General features: G+C 43.0%; 1 protein-coding gene across 1 annotated transcript; it reads right to left on the bottom strand.

Moving 5' to 3' along the window:
* Positions 1 to 625: 625 nt before the first annotated feature.
* On the bottom strand, positions 626 to 9,963 carry LOC120589482 (serine/threonine-protein kinase MARK2-like). The gene is made up of 3 exons (XM_039847001.1): positions 9,951 to 9,963; positions 1,096 to 2,919; positions 626 to 902 (listed from the first exon to the last, which is right to left on the bottom strand). Exons 2-3 carry the CDS (start codon positions 2,823 to 2,825, stop codon positions 626 to 628), a joined length of 2,007 nt encoding a protein of 668 aa, XP_039702935.1. The 5' UTR covers positions 2,826 to 2,919; positions 9,951 to 9,963.
* Between the last annotated feature and the right edge of the window lie 2,821 nt (positions 9,964 to 12,784).

Raw genomic sequence — 12,784 nt, 5'->3', positions numbered from 1 at the left:
CCACTTTCTGAAGTGCCAAGGGGAAGGCCCGGCTCTGGCCTCATCACGAGGACACTCAGCTGCACAGGTAAGTGACCGCCAGGCCGCTTTGGCGCACGATCCCGCCCCTGCTCGGATGCCCCACACAGTCTGGTTCATGGGACTTTTCTATCCTATTATGGACCTCATAGCCCTAAGTAACACAGGCCACAGGACTAAAAGTTCCCTTCGGTCCTTCTGAAAACTTGAAGTAATGCGTGCAGGAAGGTAACACAATGTCAGCCTTTCTGTCTTGCAGGATGGCTCACAGGCCTTCTCCCCTTGGAACCATATTCATTGCTATTGGGAGTTGCCAGGATCATTCTCTTCAGTAATATTTCCATTAGTTCTAACTAAGTCCCCACACTACATCACTACATGCTTCTCAAACTGGAGGAGGCGCGACACCAATTCTCTGCAGGGAGAATGCAAAACGATACCCGATACATCTTTGTGGAACAATCCAGTTTATTACAAGGTTAAGGGAAAACCAAGAACTTTAGTAAGAACCACCCCTCCTCCACACACATGGAGGAAGAGAGGAGCAGGAATGGAGAGAAGAGACCCAAGAAGAACAGTCCAGTCTCAAGTTGGACCCAGCTAGGGGCTAAGGAGTGGATCTGCAGTGAGGGCGGCCTCTTTTCTTGTCCTCCAGAGGGCTCCAGGCGTGCTCCGAACTCAACAGTCCGGTGCTCCTGAAGGCCACAGAAATCTCCAGCACCATCCTGATGTGAATCCTGTGCAGAGAACTCCGGGCCAGTTTGCACACCTCATCGCCCAATGGACCAAGTCCTTCGCACGCAGCATGTCCTCCTTGCACGGCTCCCACCTGCAGCTGTTTGCGTCCACCCTCTGGCCGATTCCCGCACCTTATCACCAGCCTCCTGGAAGCTCAGCATTTTTGAGTTCAGCCTTTAAAATGCAGGGAGACGGGCTTGTGCCCACGCCCCCCACTCCAAAGTCTTTGTCTGCAGCCCTGCCTTGTTGTCTAGATTCTGTTATGAAGGCTGCACTTTGTTCTTCCCCCTTCTGATGGAGGACCCACAGCACAGATGTTTTACACAAAAGTCCCAGCACCTTTTAGCCAAACCCCGACTGCCCTGGCTCTGGCCCGAGGAAGTGGTTGGGGTTTCAACTTCAGGCTGCCTCTCTGGGGCTCCGCTCTTGCCGCTGGTGCTGTAGGTGGAGGTGGTGCCCCAAGGGCCAGGCTGGGCGGAAGGGCTGGAGGTCCCCAACTCCAATGCAAGTGCAGGACTGGTGGTCCCCGACTCCAGTCCAGCTGAGATAGTGCCGCTCTCCACCTCCAGGTGGGGTGCGGAACTGGTGATCCCCAACTCTGGTCTGGGTGCTGGACTGGTGGTCCCCGACTCTGGTTGGGGTATAGGACAGGTGGTCCCGCACTCTGGTCCAGTTAAGGTAGTGCTGCTCTCCGCCTCCAGTTGGGGTGCGCAACTGGTGATCCCCAACTCCGGTCTGGGTGCTGGACTGGTGGTCCCCATCTCCGGTTGGGGTACAGGACAGGTGGTCCCGCACTCTGGTCCAGTTAAGGTAGTGCCGGTCTCTGCCTCCAGTCGGGATGCGGGCCTGGTGGTCCCTGATTCCGGTCTGGGTGCGGGACTGGTGGTCCCTGACTCGGGTCGTGCTGAGGGAGGGCTGGTCCCCAACTCAGGTGTGGGTGCGAGAATGGCGGCGCTCCAGTCCAAGCTGGCTGGTGGACTGGCCGGCTCTGTGATCTCCCAGCCGGATGGCCGGACGCTGTGGCTCACGTGAGAACTGGCAAGGGAGGACTCCGCGTCGGGGAAGGGCCTTACGATGATGGTGCGGCCCTTCCCCTTGGGCGCTTTGTGGCTCAGTATGAGGTATGTGGCCATCGTTCTGTCATATTTTTTCTCTCGGATGGCCTCCTCAATCGTTTCTTGCTCGAATCCCATATTTCTCATTTCCTGGGTCACCTGGGAGTTTAAGGCCTCACATGGCGGCTCCTCATATGGTCTCATTTCCTCCTGCCCCATGTTCGTCCAGGAATGCCTCATGAGTTCGTCAAGTGTTCCTCGGTGGCAGGGCTGGACGGTTAAACATTTCCCTATCAAGTCCGCTAGATTTGCAGAAATGAAGAAGGGCAGACGGTACCTCCCTCTTAGAATATTTCTCCCTAGTTCCCAAATGTCGTCTGCCACGAACGGCAGTCTTCCGCAGACCATTTTGAACAGGATGACTCCCAGGCTCCACACGTCCACTCCGGGGCCGTCGTAGCTTTGCCCCAGGAGAATCTCTGGGGCCACGTAATTGAGGCTGCCACAGAAAGTGGTCAGCTTCTGGCCAACATACTCGTTACTGAGCCCAAAGTCCGCCAGTTTGATGTTCCGGTTGGCATCCAGGAGAATGTTCCGTGGCTTCAGGTCCCTGTGGACGATGCCCCTCTGGTGGCAATAGTGTACCGCTGACAACAGCTGCCGGAAGACGCCTCGGGCCTCGTGCTCTGTCATATCGCCACAGTCCTCAAGGTAGTCAGACAAGGTCCCTCCATCCACAAGCTCCATGATGAGGAAGAGTGTGTTTTCGGTGTCAATCACCTCAAAGAGTTTGACGATATTGGGGTGGTTCAGGGTTTTCATGGCGTGCACTTCTCGGAAAGGTCTATAGGACCCGTGCCGATTAATGACTTTGACAGCCACCTCTATCCCGGTCAGAATGTGCCGGGCCAACTTCACCTTGGCAAAGCTTCCCTCGCCAATGGTGTTCAGGAGCTCGTAGCACCAAACGTGGGGCTGCTCCTCACTAGAGATGGCTGCAAGGTCACGGAGCATGGTGACGAACTATCTACACTCACTCACAATACTAACTACCGATGCAAACTATGCTAGCGAACTATACTAACTCTACTGACTATGCTAATACCAACTGCTAACTATGCTGACTATGCTAAAAACAATACTAACTCTACTATGCTAACTGATACTAATACAAACAATGCTAACTATGCTTACTAACTGTGCTAATAAATGATACAAATAAATGATATCTATACTAACAAAACTAATACTAACTCTACTAAATGTACTAACAATACTAACAATACTAACTAAAAAATGTTTAAAGAAAAAAATAAAAAAAGAAAAGAAAATATGTGAGAAAATAATAAAACAATGAAAAAAATGAAGAAAGCAATAAAAAAGAACATGAAACAACTAAAAAAAATAAGAAAAAGGAGAATAACAAAAAAGAAAAACGAGTAAAAGAAGGAATAAAGACAAAAAAAAAAAAGAAGAAAACAACAACAGCGAAAAGGAGAAAACAAGCTAACTAGTCCAGTCCAACAGGTCACCACAAATCAGCTTCCTGGGCTCTACGGACAAAAACTTCAGGCCAGCCAGGGCCTTATATAGGAGATTTTTGTAATTCCATCACAATGGTGCATTATTGGGTCAGAGCAAGACACTAACCAGCCACGGCTGGCGATAAATCACAGTGTTTTTCTCATTTCCTGGTCTCAAGACCCCTTTACACTTAAAAAACAAACAAACAAACAAACAACCAGACAAACTCAAAGAACTTTGTTTTTGTGAGAAAAATTGATATTAACTTTATTAGAAATTAAAACATGTAGGATGATTCAGTGACTTTTTCATTTATAATTTGAAAATCTGCAATAAGTCTTGTCTTTTTCAAGACCTTAGACTGTCTACACATAAAATATTCCATTCCTTTTTCTTAAAAATGATGCTGTGACTTAACTGTTATCACGATATTACAGGAAAATGATGTGTTCACAAGAGAAGTTAAATTATTAACATCTATAAAGCTGAGAGGGGCTGGCTTTCATTATCCTTTTGCCAATAAGATTATGAGCAGATTGCTCATCAGAAACTATGGAGACCGGAGGCACTGGGTTCATGTATTCAAAGTGTTGAAGGACAAAGGCTGTTAACTAAAAATCCTACATTGGGGAAAAGTACCTGAAAATGGGGGAGACCTGAAGACATTCCCAGATAAACCAGCGCTGACAGATCTTTACCACTACGCCTGCCCTGCAGCTGGGAACGGAAGGACACTGGGCAGAGGCTCAAAGCCTTATGGAGAAAGAACAATCTCTGTAACACTCCACACGGACGTGATCACAGACAGCTAGTACTGGTGTGACTTTGGTTTGTAGCTCTACTTGTTGTTTTCTACTTGATTTAAGAGACCAATGTATTTAAAAAGAAATAATTATTAGTTTCTTTTTGGACACATAGAGTATAAAGATGTAGTTTGGTGACATCAACAGCAGGTTGGGGTCAGCTGTGAAGGAGCAGAGTTTTGATACGTTCTTGAAGTTGCTACAGATTAGCATGAGGGTTAGAACTTTAGGACGTTATGTCATTCAAGTGACCAAAATTTATTTCTCATGTATACAAATAAGTAAATAAAGACACATTTCTTAGTGCCATGAATAAGTAAGCATGAGGTGTCCGTTCTGTTCCGCATCTCCCATAACACTCTGTTTTGGACCCTTTGTTAACGCTGTTTCTCCTGGGAAATCTGCACCACGCGCTTTTCTCCTTTTCTTCTTCATCTAGGGATTTCCGATTCAGTCAAGCTTCAGTCTCACTTCTGAAACAACAATCCACTTTTTCTACCTCTTAGCTAGGGTGCCTCATACTGGATGTGTCTGGTCGTGAAGTCTGTATCTTCCCCTCATGCAAACATCTCAATTAATGAAACACAGAGCCAGCCTCACAAGATGGTTCCCTGGACTTATCTCAAATCTTGCTACTCAAAATATGACTCATGGACTAGCAGTTTGTTAGAAACCCAGAATCATAGTCCCCATTCGACCTCCTGATGGAGAATCTCCATTTTACAAGAACAGTGACGCACGAGCACATCAATGTTTGAGATGCATTCTCCCTCAAACTCCATACACAATCGACAGCTCATTGAACCTATGTTGCTTTTCAGTCCCTCTATCAGGGATATCACAATAACCTCCTAAGTGATCTCATTGCCCTCAGTCTCTCCTATAATTGATCCTTCATGCTGATGTATACTTACTCTCCTAAAGCACATGTCCTCTTGCACAAACTTTCAACTGCTTCCACTGCCTAGACGGTAAGTTCCAAAGCTCTAACTTGGTTTCCACACCCTGCTGTTCTGTTTATAGCTTCCATCACCCCCTTCCACACACCCACCTCCCAACCTTCCTGGTCTACTCCTACCCAAATACACACTTCACACCTTTGTGTCATCCTTTGTGCTGTTTCTTCCTAAACATCCTGTTGCCGCCTACGTTGTCTATCAAAACCCTACTTAGCCTTTAAGATCCAGCCTAAATGCTCTGCCTTTCAAGAGTCTCCTCAAGCTTCTTGCCTGAACTCATCTCAAATACACTGTGGCCATCTCTATTTAGCCCCACTTTCATTTTACGTTATGTGAGGAATAATCTTAGTACCTAGCAAAAGACATATAGCACACAGTAACATAAATATGTTTCTATATATAGTAATTATGTAAATGCATGAATGAAATAAACGAACGTCAACTATCAACAAAGCTTATACAAACCAGTATCTCTTTGACCCCCAAATTTGGTATCTCATGGGATTGCCAACCACAGTATTTAGATTTTCTGAGACAATCCTGTTTCAGTAAGTTTTCCGATTTTTCCATAAGTATATGTTTTACATTTGATTGACTTAAAAATATGGTTCTCACTTTCATGTCTCTGAGCTGCATCACTAGGCCACCTCTGAAACAGGCTTCAGCGGTGCTGCGGAGTCCATGTGCTGAATGACGGATCATGCCGAGTTTCCTCAGGCTCATTCACTTGCGATTTCCCCCTGGTTTTCCACAGGCCTGGCTTCATGCCTTAACACCTACACATCACGCCCTCCTCCCTTCTCTTTCCCTGCCTTCCTCGTTTCCTACCACTGGAGTGGAAGAAGAGAGATCTAGTTCCCTTTGCTAACCATCTGATGTGAGAGAGTCAATCAATGAGTTGCTGTGCCTGTCCAAGGAAGCCAGTTTGATTGTCTTCCTGTGACTGGGCTGACAGCATTCAGCATTTTATTAACTGAATAGTGAAGCTCTCTTTGGAGCTCAGTTTTGCCTGTTTATGGTGGACTTCAGCTGTCTTTCTCTGTCTGCTGTGGCAATATTGTTGCCATTGGTATTAATCTCTGGCTAGATTACTTGCCGTGGATTTATAATGACTTTACATAATAAGAAGAAGAAAGAGAAAGCAATAGAGCAAACTTTACAGTGCGAGGAAATGGAGATCAAAGTGAAATGCTGAATGAAGATACTGGACGTTGACCAAGACCTATAAAACTCCATAAATCTAGCTCTTATCCAGTTGTAATCCTGGAAAAGGGAGACCTGTTTGGATAATAACACATTCCATACTTGTTGAAGATGAAATAAGTTTTTGCTCTAGCATCAGGAAAGCTCATTCCTGGGGTATGGATACTGTTATGGTGATCCTTACATTAGGAGCAAAACAGGGACCAGCATGGAATGAGAGGCCCTCTTGGCACAGTGTCTACCTGATTAGTTTTTAATTAATATTTTTTGGTGACATTGGTTAACGAAATCCAGTAAGTTTCAGGTGTACAATTTAACAGTAAGGCATATATATGTTGCATTGTGTGTTCCCCTCCCACAGTTAGATTTCGTTCTGTCAGCACATATTTGACCCCTTTTATGCCATCTACTTCCTTCCGCCTTCCGCCTCTACACTCTGGTAACCACTAGTCATTGTCCATGTCCATGAGTCTCTATTTGTTTGTCCTGTTTGTTTGTTGCTTTTAGGTTTATATCCTACATATAAGTGATATCACGTGGTTCTCAACTTTTTCTGTCTGGCTTATTTTGCTTAGCATGATTATCTAGAGGTCCATCCATGTTGTCGCAAATGGCAGTATTTCATCTCTTCTTATGGCTGGGTAATGTTCCATGGCATATATGTACCACAGCTTTTTATCCAATCATCTATCAGAGGACACTTTGGTTGTTTCCACATCCTGGCCACTGTGAATAATGCTACTATGAACATAGGAGTGCAAATATCTTTTGGGATATGAGTGTTCAAGTCTTTGGGGTAAATACTCAGTAGAGGGATTGCTGGATCATACAGCAATTGCTGGATCAATTCTTAGTTTTCTGAGCAACCTCCATACTGTTTTCCATAGCGGCTTTACCAATTTGCAGTCCCACCAGCAATGTATGAGGGTTCCTATTCTCTGCACTCTCTCCAACACTTGTTATTACTTGTCCTGTTAATAACAGCTATTGGAACAGATGTGAGATGGTATCTTATTGTGGTTTGGATTGGTATTCCCCTAACGGCTAGCAATGATGAACATCTTTTCATATGTTTGTTGGCCATATGTATGTCTTCTTGGAAAAAGTGTCAGTTCATGTCCTCTGCCCATTTTTTAATTGGATCATTTGGGGTTTTTTTGTTGTTGTTACTGAGTCGTATGAGTTCTTTGTATATTTTGGATATTAGACCCTTATAGGAGGCGTTGCTTGCAAATATCTTTTCCCATTCGGATGGTTGTCTCTTTACCTTGTTGACAGTTTCTTTTGCTGTGCAGACACTTTTTAGTTTGAGGTAGTCCCATTCATTTATTTTTGCTTTTACTCCCCTTGCCTTTGAGGTCAAATTCATAAGATCCTCTGTAAGTCCAAGGTCTATGAGTTTAGGTCATCACAATTTTTGAGAGGATGAATTATTAAAAATTACTCAATAAAACACCTTCAGAGTGTGACATCAGCAGTATGGTGGTGTGAGAAGACCTCCGGGTCTCTCCACTTAAGTTTACAACAAGTTGGACACCTACAATTCAACAAAAGATTTTCACCCATGGAGACATCTCAAGGTGGGAGTATCTGAGCAGACGGGGGGAGAGCAAAGACAGAAGCCGGCGCAGTCTGGTACTGGCTGTGGCCCAGTGCACATGATAAGAGTGAAGGGTCAGGGTGCGACCCTCATACACTGCTGGTAGGACTGGGCAAATGGGAGGGACAGAGACAATTATCAAGCATGGGTGGCTGGCAAACATTGAATCTGGGCCCACAGTCAGGAGCAGAGAAGTGGTGCAAAAGGTGGCAGTGTTCCAGAGCCCACCATCAGCAAATTCCTTCTGCAGATACAGGAACCCGCCCATTCCATTTCCCGTGGCCGCCAGGCAATAAAATCCTTACTCTGCAGATTGCAAAAGGGCTGAAAAAACCTTCTAGCCTAAGTGGTCTGTACTCAGTATGGCTAAACCCACAGAGAGAAAAAGCCTGGACACACAACCCGCTACACCCCAACCACCCTCCACTACTCTTTGCACAGCCTGGTAGAGGTGGCTGGGTCAACTCGGACACAGCAGTTCTGCTGGTGGCTTCCGGCTACAGAAAGGCGGCACCGGAAACACAGAGGTCAGGAAAACCAGACCGTTACTTCCAATCCACGGAAGTGTTGAATCAATACCAAGGACACTGGATCATAAAACTATCTCCACCTCCTCCAAGAATATGAGGTGTTTTCCAGAGCGGAGAACACATCACAGAGATCCCAGAAGCTCAAGTAGTAGAAGAGAAAATAAAAACTTGCACTTCAGCACCACCTACTGGAAAACAAAAGAAAGTCCACCACTTAATGACCTGCTAAATAACAAAGTGTCAATACTTTTAAAAAAGATTTCATTCCAACAAATGCTCAGGCAGAGAGATAATCCATCAAGCAGAATGAATAACCCAGGTAACAAGGAAATTTAAAAAGAAAATAAAAAATCTCCAGAAAATAAACTTAAAGACATGGAAGACTGTGATTTAAATGACAGAATTCAGAATGCAGTTCTGAAAAAACTCAACATACAAAAAAAAAAAAAAAGAGAGAGAAACATAAAACTCAGAAAAGCAATTCAACGAGCTCAGAAATAAAATTAATGAACAAAAGGACATTTTCACCAAAGAGATTGAAACTATAAAAAAGAACCAAACAAAAATTCTGGAGTTAAAGAACTCAATAAATTAGATGAAAATAAATTAGTGAGCTTAGGAAACAGAGCAGACCAAATGGAGGAAGAATTAGTGATATCAAAGAGAGTGATCCAGAAATGACTCAGGTAGAAGAATAGAGAGAATCAAGAGTAAAAAAGAAATTGAAAGAACTCTATGGGAACCACCTGAATCCATGAGAAAGAGCAATATAAGAATAATGGGTATACTAGAAAGAGAAGAGAGGGAAGAAAACAAAGAACCTAAACAAATAATCAATGAGAACTTCCCAAACCTATGAAGTGAACTGGATCCTGGAATCCAAGAAGCTTAACAGAACACCTAATTATCTCAATCCAAAAAGAGCGAGGGAAGAGAAGAAAGAAAACTATAGAGGAAATCCCATTCGATTACCATAGGATTTTTCAGCAGAAATACTATAAGCTAGGAGAAAGTGGAATAAATATTCAAATGAATAAAAGAGAGAAATCATCATCCAAGAATAATATATCAAGAAAGGTATCCTTTAGATATGAAGGAAAAATAAAGGCTTTTCCAGACATACAGAAGCTGAGGGAATTTACCACCACAGGAGGAAGTGCATTACAAGAAATGCTAAAAGGTGCTCTTCTACCTGAAACCAAAAGAATAAAGGATACAAAACTGAGAATAAGATGATTAACAGACAGAAGCAGAAAACTGCAACTCTTATTCAGAATACCGTATCGAACACTCAAATATAACAAAGGTTAAAGGAGGTAAAAGCATTTTTTTTTTAAGAAGACAGTGGCTACTACAATTTGAAAATGAATGCAAAGCATGAAAAGGGATAATTTGTGGCAGGAAAACATAAAAGCGGGGTAAGGACTGTACTTGCACAGGTGAATTGAGATAAGGTACAATCAGAAGAAAAAGGACAATTATTCTTATGAAGTTTTCTTTTGTATATACCTAATGGTAACCACACACACAAAACTATCTAAAACTGAGATACATAACATAAAGAAAAGGCAATGGAGTGGGGAAAATCATAGAATAACACCAAGTTAAAATAACATGCAGAAAGAAACAAAAGGGAAAAGAAACAATGGAGACACAGAGCTTCTAGAAAACAAAAGATAAAATGGCTTTAGGAAATCCTTATATATCAATAATTGCCCTAGGAGGCAGAGAGTAGCAGGTTAGATCGAAAAACAAAACCCGACTGCATGCTGCCTTCAGGAGACACTTCTCAGCTGCAAAGACAACAGAGACTCAAAGCTAAGGGGTGGAAAATGATACTCCAAGCAAATGGAATCCAGAGAAAAACAGGTGTAGCCATACTTATATCTGACAAAATAGATTTCAAGATAAAAAAGGTAACAAAAAATGAAGACGGACACTTTATAATGTTATAGGGAATAACACAGTCAAGAAGACAAAACACTTATTAACACATATGTATGCACCCAACCTAGGAGCACCAAAATATATAAAACAATGACTAAGAAAACTAAAGGGAGAAACTGACAAAAATAAAATTATAGTAGGGGACCTAAATACCCCATTGATAGCAATGGATAGATAATCCAAACAGAAAATAAGGAAATATCGACCTTATGTGACACATCAGACCTACTAGACATAATTGACATTTGCACAGCCTCTCATCCCAAACCAGATTATACATTCTTCTCTAGTGCACATGGATCATTCTCAAGGACAGACCATGTCGGGGCACAAACTAGCCTCAACTGAAAAGATAGAAATCATACCAAACATATTATCCAACATACTGCTTTGAAATTAGAAACAAACTGTGAAAACAAAGCTGGAAAAACATCTTTAACCCAGTATCCCAAACTCTGACAACACTATACCTCTTAAATCCAATAAGTCACCAAAACCAATAGACATGTCTCTCGAATCATCCTCTCCTTCATCTCTACCACATAGCTGTCAGCTCTATTTAAAAGATTTCAATGATCTCTTCCTCAGTTGACACGCCCCTTTACTCAACTCTCACTGGGCAGTAAGTCTTCATCAAAAGAAAAGATAAGCATGTTTATTTCTTGCTACTAAAAACCTCCAAGGATTGTGAGGTAGAATCCAGGTTGCTGATCTGGCATGCAGATACCAGTACCAAGGGCCACCTGCCCCTCCCTGTCTCCTCTGGTCCTTCACAATCACCTTTGTTTCTGCCACCTGGGACTGCTCGCCATCTCCTGAAGGTGCTAGGATTTTCCAGCTCCCATGTCTCTGGGGCAGAAATCGGCGCTTCTCCCAAGGACAACTTGGCTTTTCCACACAGCAAACTCCTCCTTAACCCTAAGTGCCTGTTCGAATGCCATCTCTCCGAAGTGAGGACCTCCTTCCCCTTTCCATTGCCAGGCAGAGTTATCTACATCATCTGGTGTGTTTCCACTTTATAGATTCTGTAGTAGCATTTTCTCTTTAAATTTTGATTTCTCTTTCACATATTGCCTGTCTGCTCTCCATCCCAACTAGGCCATAGGCTTTCCTAAGACATGGAATATGTATTATTCTTAAGTGGGTATGAATATTAATTAGCATTTATTTAATCCCCTACTACATGTTAGCTTTATCATGATCTAACACAAAAGGAAATTTAAGCAGGGCAACTTCTGGGTTAAATCATAAATCTTGGCTCCATCTCTTTCTAGGAACTTAGCTGTGGAACCTTAGCTTCCCCACCTACAAACTAGTTAATACAACCAGCTGAACAGCGGATAGAGTGCAGATCTTTTTGAGAACTGAGTGAGATTAAATGAAATGACATATGAACATTGTCTGGAAAAGTCCTGGCACAAATATAACAGTAATAATGATAAAACAGCTCTGGCATCTACTAAGCATCCACTCTGTGCTGGGCATCGGACCCTGTAAAACCCATGTTCTCATTAACCTCCTCATCTTACCAGCCAAAAACAAGGCCCATCGAGGACAATCAATGGCGAGATAATCAACGCCATTCAGTAAGTACCCGGCAAAGCCAAGACCCAGCTGGGGATTCTATCATATACTCTTTAAGTTTATATAACGTTACTTCTCTTATCTAAGTGTCGAATATGCCACCGGATCCTTACCAAAATTCCTTCCACTTTCCTCATTTTATAGATGAAAAAAACTGAAGCTCACATAAGGAAATTACCAAAATCGTATAACTACTGGGAGAATAAGGTAGGATTCAAATCCAAGTGTGTCTAAACTCAAAGTGCTTCAGTCAAAATTCAATGGGCTATTATAAAAGGTACAAACATACCATAAAACAGAATAAAATGTACCTCAGGAAAAGCACCTGTGTTGTGGTAATGCAAAATAAAGTAAGATTCTCTCTGGTGAAGGTTATCATAAAATCTTTTCCTGAAGGTTTTTAAAAGGCTTTAGTCGAAAATTAACATTTGAAACTTAAAAAACTGAAAATTATTATTGAAAAACAACGTTAATGTTTGGAGAGCATTCCGGAAATGGGGAGACCAGCATATCACAGACACAGAATTGTGAGGTGTGCCAGGGGATAGTGAGTCTGACTCATCGAGGGGAGCAGGGAAGGTAAAACAGAAGTAAGGAGTGTGGAAGGCCCTGAACGTAGTAAGGGCTCGTCGTAATAGGTAGGAATGGGGAGACATTGGTGATGTTTGAGAATTAAAGTAAAATAAACAAGACCTGATCATTGTAAAAACGATTGTAATAAGTAGGGGGATGGGAAATAAGGGAAATAATCCAGGAAAGAGGCATAAAACAGATGGTGGTGACTCCCTCAGGTCTAAGAGGCAGTCCCTCTGTACAGCTGACT

The sequence above is a fragment of the Pteropus medius genome, unplaced genomic scaffold (genome assembly GCF_902729225.1).
Source record: "Pteropus medius unplaced genomic scaffold, Ma_sr-lr_union100, whole genome shotgun sequence".
NCBI classification, from domain to species: Eukaryota; Metazoa; Chordata; class Mammalia; order Chiroptera; family Pteropodidae; genus Pteropus; species Pteropus medius.
The sequence above is the reverse complement of the archived record's forward strand: the minus strand, read 5'-3'. Positions and strand labels throughout refer to the sequence as shown.